Source organism: Lemur catta, chromosome 19 (assembly GCF_020740605.2).
Source record: "Lemur catta isolate mLemCat1 chromosome 19, mLemCat1.pri, whole genome shotgun sequence".
Classification (NCBI taxonomy): Eukaryota; Metazoa; Chordata; class Mammalia; order Primates; family Lemuridae; genus Lemur; species Lemur catta.
Genome location: NC_059146.1, coordinates 22870882 through 22883122, shown reverse-complemented (window position 1 = coordinate 22883122; position 12241 = coordinate 22870882). Strand labels below are relative to the sequence as shown.

Sequence of the window (12241 nt, the reverse complement as noted above, 5' to 3'; positions counted from 1 at the left end):
GGCCATCTTGGAACAGCTACTTTAGTGGGGGGGCGAGGGGGAACCACGTTGCCGTGGCAACTACAGTGTGGCTGGTGAACCCAAGCCCGGGGCAGCAGCTCTGGGACTAGCCGCTGGGAGCAGGGAGGACGCAGGCTGGCTGCAGTGGCAAAGACAGTGAGTCAAAGATGAACCCCAGGCCAGAGAAGGCCGTTCCACTGAGGCAGCCGTGTCTGCGTGGTGGGCACCAGGTCTCAGTGGTGGCCCAAGGAGCAAGACACAGTGAACCGAAGACCAGGTGGAAGAGGCCATACTGGAAAGCTACTGCCAGGCAGCCATGTTGAATTGGTGACAATGGCGGAACTGCTCATGACCTGGTTGCTGGTTCTTAAGTGGCCGATCTTTATTAACTTTAATAATTCATCTCTCTGGTCTGAGGCAAGGTACTTTGATCTCTAGTCCTCTGGTGACCTCAAAGGATGTTGGAAGAGTCAGAGTCCCCATAGTTCAGAGGCCTGCGGGTCAAGTCTGGCTTCCCTGGCTTGGAGCTGGGCAGGAGGGAGAGCTGGTTTCAGAGGCGTGACCAGCAGGCGGCGCTGCACTGGGGGGTGGAGGGGGGGATTTGAAAAGGAAGAGGCCCGCGGGTTCCAGCGCCCCCGCCTTCTAGGACGGGCTCCCCTGGGGGCCTCACAGGGAACTGGACACCCGGCGTGGCTCACACCACCCCTTCAGATCCCACCGCAACAGGTCAAGGTGTGGGTGGGTGGGTGTGTGTTTCCAGTTAGGACACTATGCCCACCTTAGCTAAGGGCCACTCTCAGACACAGGCAGCCAGGTCCCCGGCCTCTCCTCCTGGAGTCCCCCACCTCCTCACCCCCTCCTCCCCTCACCTCCTCCCACTCCAGCTGGGCCTCTGCATCATCTTCCTCGTCTTCCTCGTCGTTGTCAAGGTCCTCCAGTGCCCAGTCGTCCTGCGTGAAGGGCACGGCTCCCTGGGCCGAGTGGAAGTGCAAGCGGTAGAGCAGCCGCACCCACTGGCCGAACTCTCGGTCCCGGGTCTCAGGCAGGGCCCGCAGCTGCAAGTAGAAGGTGCGGCCGGTGGGGAACTTGACCTTGAGCTGGCAGCGGCTTTCATTGTGGACGAAGAGCTGGACGAACTGCAAGGGGAACAGCCTGGGCGGACGAAAGGGGCGGCCTCAGGTGCTGCCCCACTGACTCAGCCTTCCAGGCCCCTGGCACCCTTGGGGGTCAGGCGTCCCGCCATGCCACCCCTCCCTCGGCCCGGAGGACTCCTTTTTCACTTTCATTGCCTTTTGAATTTAAGTCCATCCTCCACTTTCTTCCAGCCACACATCCCCTTTTTGCTCCCACTGGTCCTCTCTCCTAAACGCCAGACTCCCCAATATGCAGCTGCCTGCCTGACATTTCCATCTGCATGTTGGATCGACCACCTGACATAACTTGTCCAACATCCAAATTCCTGATCCCCAGGCTCCACCCCCAACCTACTCCTCTCGGACTTCCCCGTCTTAGCTACATTCCCCCACTTGCTCGGTCAAGAATCTTGGCATTGGGCCAGGCGCGGTGGCTCACGCCTGTAATCCTAGCACTCTGGGAGGCCGAGGCGGGTGGATCGCTCAAGGTCAGGAGTTCGAGACCAGCCTGAGCAAGAGCGAGACCCCCGTCTCTACTAAAAAAATAGAAATTATCTGGCCAACTAAAATATATATAGCAAAAATTAGCCAGGCATGGTGGCGCATGCCTGTAGTCCCAGCTACCCGGGAGGCTGAGGCAGGAGGATCGCTGAAGCCCAGGAGTTTGAGGTTGCTGTGAGCTAGGCTGACGCCACAGCACTCACTCTAGCCGGGGCAACAAAGTGAGACTCTGTCTCAAAAAAAAAAAAAAAAAGAATCTTGGCATCGCCCAATTCGACGTTCTCTCTCACACCCTCATCCAATCATGCCACCAAATTCTGGTGGCTCCACCTTTACAATGTATCCACAATCCAACAACTTCTCACTCCCTGCCACCGCTGGGTCCAGCCACTAATTTCCGCCCTGGGCTCACTGCCTCAGCCCTTGGCTCCTACAGTCTACACCCCACCAGGCCGCCAGAGGGCAGCAGTTAGCACCTCGGACAGCTCAGTTCCCTCCCATTGCTCCCAGCTCACTCTTAACTGCAAAGCCCTCACCAAGGCCCTGTGGGATCTGCTCTTTGTTCCCTCTGCCTCGTCTCCTGCGCCTGCAGCCACACTGGCCTCCTCACTGTTCCATAAACACGCCAGGCTCGCTCCTACCCCAGGACCTTTGCACAAGCCATTCCCACCACCTGAAATACTTTCTCCAGCCACTCCCGTGACTCACCCCCGTGACTCACCCCCTTCATCTCCCTGGCATCCTTCTCAGGAAGTACCTTCTCAGGGAGGTCTCTCCCAGCCTATCTGCAACCACATCCACCCTGGCAGACCTCCCTGTGGCCCTTCCTGGTCTTATATGGCCCCATAGGCCTCTCCCTATCTGATGACTTGCCATTTATTCTGTCTGCCTTCCCGGTAGAGAGTGAGCTCCTTGGGGGCAGGAATTTGGGCCCAATTTTGTCCAGTGCTGTTCTCTGGTACCCAGAGCAGACACACAGCGGGTGTTCAGCCCATGCATAGCAATATTACTTCTAGGAATGGATCGCACACACTCCCTCACACCTGTTCACAGACTTACACAACACGGGTTCCCCTGTCGCACTGGTTGTAACCCCAAGACAATGGACAACCTCAGTGTCACTTAGCGGGTGACTTGATTATTGACCCCCAAATGGAAGAATAACAGCTGACGTTTACGGAGCACTTATTCTGTGCCAGGTGCTATTCCAAGCACTTTGCATTTACTCAGTTTATCGCCCAACAGCCCTGGGAGGTGGGCTCTCCTCTTATCCCCATTTTCCAAATGAGGAAACCGAGGCATAGGCAGGTAGGGGAAGCCTGGCCAAAGCCAGTGAAGAAGTGAAGCCACGATCTGAACCCAGGCCATCTGAAGGCAGACAGTTGTTCAGGGACATCCCCTCCCATATTAAGAGCAAGAGGCTGGCACAAGCTTGATGTCCAGGATCGCAGAGCTCACTCAATTGTGTATGTCCAAACAAGTCTGTTGGTTGTACCCATGGCCAGATGTGTAGGGACACGGTGCTGATGATGGAGTGGGCACTGCAGAGAGGTGGCATATAGCTTGTGTCCACTGCTGTTTTTAAAGAAAGGGTGGGCACACATGTGTGCTTGTTGGGAACTGCTTCAGAATAGCTCAGGGCTGCAAGTTGGTTAGACAGAAGTGAGGGGCTATGGGATGAGTCTTGTGGCCAAGTCTGCAGAGCAAGTGCAATGTTTTCACTTCATTTGGGGAGGGGGCTTAGGGTGCTGAAGCTTAGGAGTGGGGGTCAAAGCCACTACTCAGCACAGTCATTAGTGTTCTTCTAACTGCAGGTCATGACTCAGTGATTGGTAAGGTCAACTGGTGGAACAATTAGCATTTAAAGTAAAAGGAATAGTGTAGAAGAGGAAACATCCTAGTGTACCATCCCAGCGATAGAATACTGCTTTGTGAAAAGTTTTTAACTTGGGGGCAGAGGCGGGGAGATACATAAAGGTTGTAAGAAACCTCCAGAACTTTCAGATCTGAAGCTGATTCTGCCACAGAGTTACAAAAAAACTTTTGGATTTCAGAACTGCAAAGGATTGTGGACCTGTGTGTGTGTGACAATGTGAGTTTGTCCTTCCTTCATTCCTTCCCTTCTTCCCATCCTTCTTTGCTCCCTCTCCCTTTTCTTTTCTCCCTCTCTCTCTTTCACTGTGAGATGTTGTCAGAAAATTGAAAGCTGCCAGCAGAATGTTTCTGTAAATATACTACAAGCATGCAAATGTTTCAGTGTTTGCAGCTGGAGTTGGGGGCAGGAGTCTGGGATGGGCCAAGGGTATACCTTGCACTGTGTTTGTTTTCCCTGTAGGTTTGCATTACTTCTTCAGTAAAAAACTGAGACCCAAAGGGGCACTGTGTAGCAAGGCGTGGGGGGCTCAAGAGTCCTAAGATAGGAAATCACAAGGAGCTTGAGGTTCCAATTCCAGCCCATTCCTTACCCACTGTGGGAACCTGGGCAACTGGCTCCCTGCTCTAAGCCTCAGTTTACCTCTTTGGAGAATGGAGCTAGGGAGCGCATCTGATGAGGATATGAGGTCAGAGATGAGAGCATGTGCATGGCCCAGGGTGCACCTGGCATGCAGCAGACGCTACATAAGTGGTCTTTCTCCTGACCTCTGGCAGGGTATAGCTGAGGACTGTCCCCTTCATGTCTGTCTAGTCCCTGTTTTCTGGCCCCTGACGGTTGACCTGTCCTTGTTCTCCCAGGTGGACCCTAGCCCAGAGAGGGCTGGCAGCCCATCCGAACTCCTGGCCCTGGGGGTGGTCTGGATGCCCAGAGCTTAGGGAGGAGGAGGTCTAGGCTGAGGTGGGAGCAGTCACCCGAAGAGCTGCAGGTGTCCATTCTTCTTGGCAGGACCTGCCAGCAGCAACAGGTCGGGGAGTTCCAGGGCTGGACTGGAGGCTGCCACCCCCATGGTGACCTTGTTGGCAACTTCTCCTAAGCGGGTCACCTGGGGCCATAGGTCAGAGGTTAGAAGCAGGACAGATCGGGTGACAGAATTGGGGAGGGATCAGAGGTCAGGAATCTTGGCAGGGTAAAAGGTCATGAACCAGGTAAGTTGAAAATCAGGTTGGGGGCCAAATATCTTGGGATTAAAGCTCAAGAATCATGTGGGTGTGAAGTCAGGGAAACTGAGGCAAGGGAATTAGAATCCGGGATTCATAGAGACGCTAAAGGGCTAGAGGTAAGGGGAGGGGTCAGAGGTCACACAGAAGCTGGAAGTCAGGAATCCCACGAGGTGGACATCATGGGGGAATGGTCAGAAGTAGGGAGAGCAGGGGTTTCCGATGTCAGGAGGGCAAGGGTCAGGCTGAGGCTCTGGGTCCTGGGGCTCCACACCTGCACGAAGTTGCTCTCAAAGATGGGGAAGTCTCGCAGCTGGTCGAACTCGCCGCTCTGGAGGTGGCGTTGGAGCCGTCCGGGACGGCCCGTGGCATAGGCTGGAATCAGGGGGCGTTCTAGAGGGGTGAAGTTCGGGGGTCTATCCCAGGAGGCTGGGCTTGACCCCCGCAGCGGGTAGGGGCCGGAGCCGTCCCGCTCCGAGGAAAAGGGTATCTGATGTCTCCCAATTGCTGGCCCCATCCCTTACGTGGTCCCCTCACTGATTCCCTCACCAGGTCCAACCCCTCCTGGTCTGGCTCTGCCTCTCACCTGCCATCCCACCTGGTGCCGCCTCACCTGCTCCACCGAGGGCCGGCCTAGGCTCATGGCCTAGCTTCATCGCAACGCCCCCGCCCCTAGAGCCGAACGTAGGGAGGAGCCGGCGGAGAAAACAGAAGGCGGGGCTGCGGGCACTGTGACATCACAACGCGGCGGACCGGGCTGAATGACGTCACCGAGAAGCGGCCGCATGCGGTAGCGACGACACCGGAGGGGCGGCCCTGGGGACCCGGGCGGCCGCCCAGCTGACGCCTGGCCGCCGGAGCGGACGGACGGCAGTGCGCAGGCGCAAACAGCCAGCGCCGGCGCACAGGCGCCAGGATGAGGCCCGTTCCTCCCGGCGTGCTCCGCGGCTCTCGGCTTACACCGGCCCCTGGGCTGGTGGAGGGGCCCGCGATGGCGGCCGGTGCCGGGGCAACTCGGCTGCTTCTGCTCTTGCTGATGGCGGTAGCAGCGCCTAGTCGGGCCCGAGGCAGCGGCTGCCGGGCCGGGGCCGCTGCGCGGGGGGTGAGTGCTCATTAGTTCTGTACAGCGGCCGAGGCCGACGGAAGCCGTGGGTCTTGGGGCTTTAGGTGGGTTAAGGTGGGAACGAGGTTGCGCAGGGCCGAGAAGGACGAGGTGAGAGGACCGCGGAAGGCCAGGCTGCAGCCGCGCGCGCGCAGCAGGGGCCACGGCCGGGCAAGAGGCCGCGGCGACTGGGAGAGGAAAACCAGAAGACAGTTCTGAAGGCTTTTGTCGTGAATATGTATGAGGGGGCGGGGCTCGGATGGAACCCTGGCGAATCGGACGTCGGGGCGGTTAAAATGAAAAAGACCTGGCGAGGGGCGCTTCAGGGTTTGGAGAGGAGTTCTGTCCTTAATATGCATGAGGGGGCGGGATCTTGAGCTTGCACTTAACCTTTAACGTGGAAATAGGGTCAAAGGTGTGCGGGCGAGGGTAGGTTTTGCAGAGGCGGGAGTGGTTTGGCGAGCTGGAGATCTTGGATGTGCTTGGTAGGGGCTGAACTCAGGCTGGGCTGTTAAGGTGAAAACGAGGCATTTTGGATCTTAGCATGGAAAGGAAGCCCTGGGAGAGGGAGGGTGTATTTTAACTTATGATTATTTATAGCACAGGGTGTGACAGTGACCTGGGGATAGTTGCCTTGGGAAGGAGGTTAGAGGAGTTTGTAGAGTCTGGTTTTCTGGGGATCAAAGAGCCCGGATTATGAATATTCATGAAGTGGGTGGTTCCCTTGCGAATGGGGGCAAGTGTCAAGTGTTTTGGGTTTTTTCTTCCTGCGTCTGGTGCTTGAATCAGGAAGGCATCAGTGATTGAACATGAATATGAAGATAAGACTCCACCCTCAGCCTGCCAGTCTGTCCTGGGGTCTGTGGGTCCTGCCCTGCTGAGGGCTTGGGTGGTCCTCACCTATGCCCTTCTCTCTTGCAGGCTGGGGTAGAAGGCCGAGAGGGCGAGGGCTGTGGCCCGGTGGGACTGCTGCTAGAGCACTCGTTTGAGATCGGTGAGTCCAGCAATTTCCTTTTCTGGATACTTACCTGGTGCCCTGTGAAGTCAAGACTCGGGGTCTGGGTGCTGTCTGGTGTGAGGCACACCATGCATTTACTAACAGCTTTGCCCATGGTGGGGCGTGGGAAGGGGACATGGAGAAGAGAAACACTGCCTTTAATGCCTCCAGACCTGTAAGACAAATCCCAGTTTCAGAATGGTCAGTGAAGCGATAATAACTTCCGAGCAGACTTTTCCAGGCCTGTGGAGTCAGGCCCTGGCGTCTGCTCCATGAACAGCCCCACGGATTCTGACGCAGCCGGACTGTTGGGAGCTCCTGAGCTCTACAGCCTTCATATTTTGCCCCTGGGGAAACTGAGGCTCAGGGAGGTTATGTGACTGCCCTTGGGTCACCTGGCAAGGCAGAGACAGGACTTGGGTGCTTTGGGGTTCATGCATCGGCCATGGGCTGCCTGGTGAGGCGAGAAGGCAGGACATGGTAGGGTTGTCCCCAGTTTGCAGATGTGAAAATGGGGACTCAGGTTGGGGAAGGAACCTGGTCACGCCTGGGTGGAGGCTAGACCAAGATTTGAATCCAGGGCTCCTGGCTCCTGCCCAGGTTGAAGGACGCATTTGGGGGTGGTCTCTGAGCCCGGGCTCCCCACAGATGACAGTGCCAACTTCCGGAAGCGGGGCTCACTGCTGTGGAACCAGCAGGATGGCACCTTGTCCCTGTCGCAGCGGCAGCTCAGTGAGGAGGAGAGGGGCCGACTCCGGGTGAGGTGGGGACCCCAGGGCTGGGCTGGGGGTGGGGGTGTCTGGTTATCTCTCCAGCTGTCCTGCTCTGGTCCTCTGCAGCTCACCCCCTAGGTCTAGGTGGGGCCCAGCACCTCCTGCTGCCCTCACTCTCTGTCCCCCGATGACTGCCCCAGGCTGAGTGGTGCTGTGGCTGGCCTTAGTGCCAAAAATGTGAGGTGCCTGCCTCAGGGCCTGTGCCTATGCTGTTGCCTCTGCCTGGCACACCTTCTTCTCCCACAGGGGCCACGCAGCTGGCTTCTCCCGTCTGCCAGAGTCAGCTGTTTCATGATCACTTAGGACAAGATTTGCTCGTGAGGGGAAAGAGATCCTCAAAATAGCTGTGGTTAGACAAGAGATCACCTCTGTCACCTGCTTTGTGGCCTCCTCAAGGGCCCAGGCTCCTCCCAGGCCCAGCCTGAGCCTCCCTGGGGTGGTACAGGGAGGCCCCAGGGCTCTGGGCCATAGGACAGAGGGCGAGAAGGAGGGGCGGGGGAGCAGCATCTTTTAGGGACAGTTTGCAAAGCTTGCACAGTCCTTTTCCACTTCTGCCCCGTTGGCCGATGTGGCTACGAGGGAGGCTGGGAAACGTGGGCTTTATTCTGAGAGCCGTGTGCCTGTGGGCGCTCTCCCCGCGGAAGGCGTCATAGTGAGGTTTGCCCGACCAGCCTTTCTGGATGGTCCCATGTGATTTTGTCACAGGTGTCCCCAAAGAGAGTTTATTGCTCGCAAAACTGGCAAGTCCAGATGTGGGGCAGACACCAGGTGTGGCTAGATCCAAGTATAGAGGGGGTGTCCTTAGGACTCACTCCATCACTGGGCTGGGCTCTACTGTCCTTGTCCCCCCAGGTAGGGTGGCCCCAGGTGCTCACGGCCTCACCCACCAACTGGGCCACCCAGTGCATCAACTGGGCCACCCAGTGGGAAGAGTCCTGGGCAGACCGAGGGCACCCAGGCAGGGAATGAGTTGCTAGTGGGTAAGACTGGGGAAGGCCTTCCTCGCTGCGGCCTGCGGGGGTCACAGCCTGGCAGGGCCCAGGCACCGTCCCTCGCACCAGCACCCCCTACCCGCCCTGCAGGATGTGGCAGCCCTGAATGGCCTGTACCGTGTCCGGGTCCCACGGAGGCCTGGGGCCCTTGATGGCCCAGAAGCTGGTGGCTACGTCTCTTCCTTTGTCCCCGCGGTGAGTTGGTGATGTGGGCTGGCTCCCCATCCTCGCCCCTGCCACCCGCCTCAGCCTGCTTCCACCACTGAGCCCCTCGAGGCTCTGGTGGCTGCAGAGGCTGGGAAGACACAGACCCGACCTTGCCCTGGTCTCCTGGTCCGGAGGGGTGGGCTTGGGGGTGGGTGCTTTAACGTGAGGACCCTGGGGAAGCTGTTGAGCCTGGGCTTGTGCCTGAGGGTGGCAGGGAGCCATGGAAAGGTTTGGAAAGATGCTTTTGGGGTCCTGTGGTGGGAGCAGGAAGCTGGGGGGGCCTGGGCAGCAGCCCCTGCTCTCCCCCTCCCCTTACCCCACGCCTCCCCACAGTGCTCCCTGGTGGAGTCGCACCTCTCGGACCAGCTGACCCTGCACGTGGATGTGGCCGGCAACGTGGTGGGCGTGTCGGTGGTGACGCACCCTGGGGGCTGCCGGGGCCACGAGGTGGAGGATGTGGACCTGGAGCTGTTCAATACCTCAGTGCACCTGCAGCCGCCGGTCACGGCCCCGGGGTGAGGACGTGTGGGGTGTTGGGGGTTCCTCTGCCTTTGCGGGTGTCTGCTGGCTGCCCCCTGGCCCTGGCGCCTCCCCCTGCAAGTCCCGGTGGCCTCAGGGTCTGCAGGTCCCTGGACTCTAGCCCCTCACGCTGCTCCTCTCTTGCCCCAGCCCAGAGACAGCGGCCTTCATCGAGCGCCTAGAGATGGAGCAGGCCCAGAAGGCCAAGAACCCCCAGGAGCAGAAGTCCTTTTTCGCCAAATACGTGAGTGGGGCTCCCCCGGCCTCCCCGCCCCCTTCCTGCCAGGCCCCTGGGGCCCGGTCCTCCCTGTCCCTGTCCACAGTCCCCCACCCAGTTCCTCTCTGTTCCTTGTCCTCTGGGCCTCCTGCTCGCGGGGCCCCTTAAACTCCCAGTGCCTCTATGCGTGTCCCTCTGGCACCTGGGCTGAGCCTGGGTCCGGACGGGGGGGCTGAGGGCCGTGGAGCGCCTGCCCCGCCGCTGCCAGCTTGAGGAAGTGGTCCTGGGACCGGGCGTGCTGGGCAGGCACGGGCACAGGAGTTAGAGGCCTGCTTGTGACAGACAAGAGGCTCGTTTGGAGGAAGAGTGAGGAGGAATGGGCCGGCTCTGGGGCGCAGGCCCGAGCCAGGCTGGAGAGGAAGGGAAGGGACAGAGGTTCCAAAGGAACCAGGGAGGCGGCAGGTCCTGTGGGAGGTTGCGCAGGGAGGCAGAGAGGAGCAGCTGTGAGGCACGTGGCCCTGGGGAAGGGCACGCGGGTGGGGGGCAGCAGGGTGCCCGGAGGGCTGGCATGGAGCTCAGGAGGGAAGGGCCCATGCGGCCGGAGCCCGAGGCCAGGCGGGGAGGCTGGGGTGCTGGAGGGGCGGCTCTCTGGGGACGGCCACTTCCACCCGAGCCCCCAGTCTGCCCTCGTCTGGAGACTGGTGCTAGGTCATCGTGGCCCGGGCCCAGGGCAAGCCAGGGGCCACAGGGAGGCTGGTGTGGCCTGAGGGGGACGGGTGCTGGCAGCCTGTGATGCGGAGCCGACTCTGCCGAGCGCCGTGCCTGGAGGGCCCAGTGCTGCTGACGTCAGCACAGTCTAACAGCCGCAGGGAAACTGAGGCCCAGAGAGGCTGAGGCCTTGCCTGACCTGCGCCCCCCTCCCTCCTCAGTGGCACCTCATCCTGGGGGGGGCCGTGTTGCTCACAGCCCTGCGTCCTGCTGCCCCAGGGCCCGCGCCGCCACCGCAGGAGGCTTGAGTGAGGACCGAGACCCCCTCCCGCCTCCGCCCCTCCCCACCCGCAGCCCTCCCCCACCCGTAGTGATGTAGTGGACCTGGGCCCCTCCCTTCACTGGCTCTACCGCCCCCCACCACCCCGGGCAGGTGACACCCATGCTCATCCCCTCTCTCTGTCTCTGTGTGTGTCTGTCTGTCGTCCACAGTGGATGTACATCATTCCTGTCGTCCTGTTCCTCATGATGTCGGGAGCGCCGGATGCTGGGGGCCAGGGCGGGGGTGGGGGTGGAGGTGGCAGTGGGGGCAGTGGCCGGTGAGGGGCCGGGGCTGGTCAGTGCCCCTCCTCTGTCGCCCAGAGGCCTTCCTCCCTGCTGGAGTCTGCCATGTCCTTGGCCATCCCAGGAAGGATTTGCTACCCCCTCCTGTGTGCCCATCCCATGAGGGGAGGACAGCTCCCACCGAGAGACAGCATGCCGCCTGCACGAGCCCCTCGCCCTCTGTGGGCCTCTGTGTTCCTGTTGACAGAGCAGTGGCTGGATTCTGGGCCCTTGGGCAGGGACACCCGAGTCTGCTGCAGCCCTGCCTCCCCTGTGTCCCCGCTGTGGCCCCAGAGGAGTCCCTTTGCCCTCAGGATAGCGTCCCGCCTCCTGGGCCACTGGCCACCCCAGCCTCTCCAACTTCGTGCCTCCCCCCACAAGCCCGTGCAGTCTGGGAACATGCCGAGTCCTCTCCAGCCTCCGTGCCTTTGTTTGGGGTGGTCTCACCCTCCCGCCCCTGGCCAGGTAGATGGCCCTGTCCAGGCTTCCCCTGGCACCCCCCTCGCTCATCTGACACTGGTCTGGGCCCCTCGAGGGCACGAGGGGCACTGGCTCGACTCCTGCCCCCGCCCTCCCCCGGTGCAGATAGAGTCCTGCCCTCAGGACGCCAGGCCCTCGGTGGCCTCTGGGCTGGAAGGAAAATGTTTAACGTAAAAAAGAAGCAAAGCAAACCCGACACTCAGTGGCGTCAGGGGCCACATGCTGTACAAGAACCCTTCCCAGCTGTCCCCTTCCCGGCTGTCCCCTTCCCCGGCTGTCTGCTCTCAGCAGGGTCTGAGCAGCCCACCTGGAGCGCGGCCTCTGTGAGTCATCGCCCTCCCTTTTAAATATATTTAAAAACGTTGACAACATATTGAAATACGTGAACGTTTTGAAAAATTACAGCTTCCGACAGCCAAATGCAACTGTAGTTTTGGCTCGAGACGGCCATGGTGTGCAGGCTTTACTGAAATCCACTTCATTTCATATGTTACTAAGGAACAAGAAAATGGCCGTCCTTGTCGTCGTCCTCGCCATGTAACGCTCAGCTGTTTCGTGTGGCAGTTTATTATTAAACTGTTTCCCAAATGTGCGACATTCAGCCTGCTTCCCGCTTTATATGGTTATAGATAGCACCGCAGAGAATGTTGTCATCTAGTCTCTGTTTGGTGGGAGCCTGAATGGTTTCCCTGGGAGGAGGGACTAAAAGTGGAATTACTCTGGCAGATTGGAGACGTTTTTAAGAACAGGTAATACATTCACATGGCTCCGCTGAGCCAGGTAGGTGCGTGGCAGAACGTCACGTTCCCTCCTGCACTTGTATTTGCTTTTTGTTCTCCCTCCTGGAGCGGCCATTTGCCAGCCCAAACCGCGCTGTGCGGTATTCACCCCTGTTTGTAACACAAAAGCAGCTAAT

The 12241-nt window shown here is 59.4% G+C and overlaps 2 protein-coding genes across 9 annotated transcripts; one reads left to right on the top strand and one right to left on the bottom strand.

Moving 5' to 3' along the window:
- Nucleotides 1-361: 361 nt before the first annotated feature.
- On the bottom strand, nucleotides 362-5591 carry GARIN5A (golgi associated RAB2 interactor 5A). 7 transcript variants are annotated; one of them, XM_045531058.1, is made up of 5 exons: nucleotides 5314-5591; nucleotides 5002-5120; nucleotides 4482-4612; nucleotides 870-1152; nucleotides 362-580 (listed from the first exon to the last, which is right to left on the bottom strand). In XM_045531058.1, exons 1-5 carry the CDS (start codon nucleotides 5381-5383, stop codon nucleotides 551-553), a joined length of 633 nt encoding a protein of 210 aa, XP_045387014.1. In that variant the 5' UTR covers nucleotides 5384-5591; the 3' UTR covers nucleotides 362-550. The 7 variants fall into 7 exon arrangements, with proteins under 7 accessions (XP_045387014.1, XP_045387012.1, XP_045387017.1 ...); XM_045531056.1 differs by having other exon boundaries at nucleotides 362-527; XM_045531061.1 differs by having other exon boundaries at nucleotides 870-1055.
- On the top strand, nucleotides 5560-11920 carry EMC10 (ER membrane protein complex subunit 10). Of its 2 annotated transcripts, none has more exons than XM_045531055.1 (7): nucleotides 5560-5829; nucleotides 6751-6823; nucleotides 7475-7584; nucleotides 8682-8786; nucleotides 9132-9313; nucleotides 9468-9561; nucleotides 10464-10566. In XM_045531055.1, the coding sequence occupies exons 1-7, from the start codon at nucleotides 5644-5646 to the stop codon at nucleotides 10548-10550; spliced, it is 837 nt and encodes a 278-aa protein (XP_045387011.1). In that variant the 5' UTR covers nucleotides 5560-5643; the 3' UTR covers nucleotides 10551-10566. The 2 variants fall into 2 exon arrangements, with proteins under 2 accessions (XP_045387011.1, XP_045387010.1); XM_045531054.1 differs by lacking the exon at nucleotides 10464-10566 and adding an exon at nucleotides 10735-11920 and having other exon boundaries at nucleotides 5570-5829.
- The last annotated feature ends 321 nt before the right edge of the window (nucleotides 11921-12241 follow it).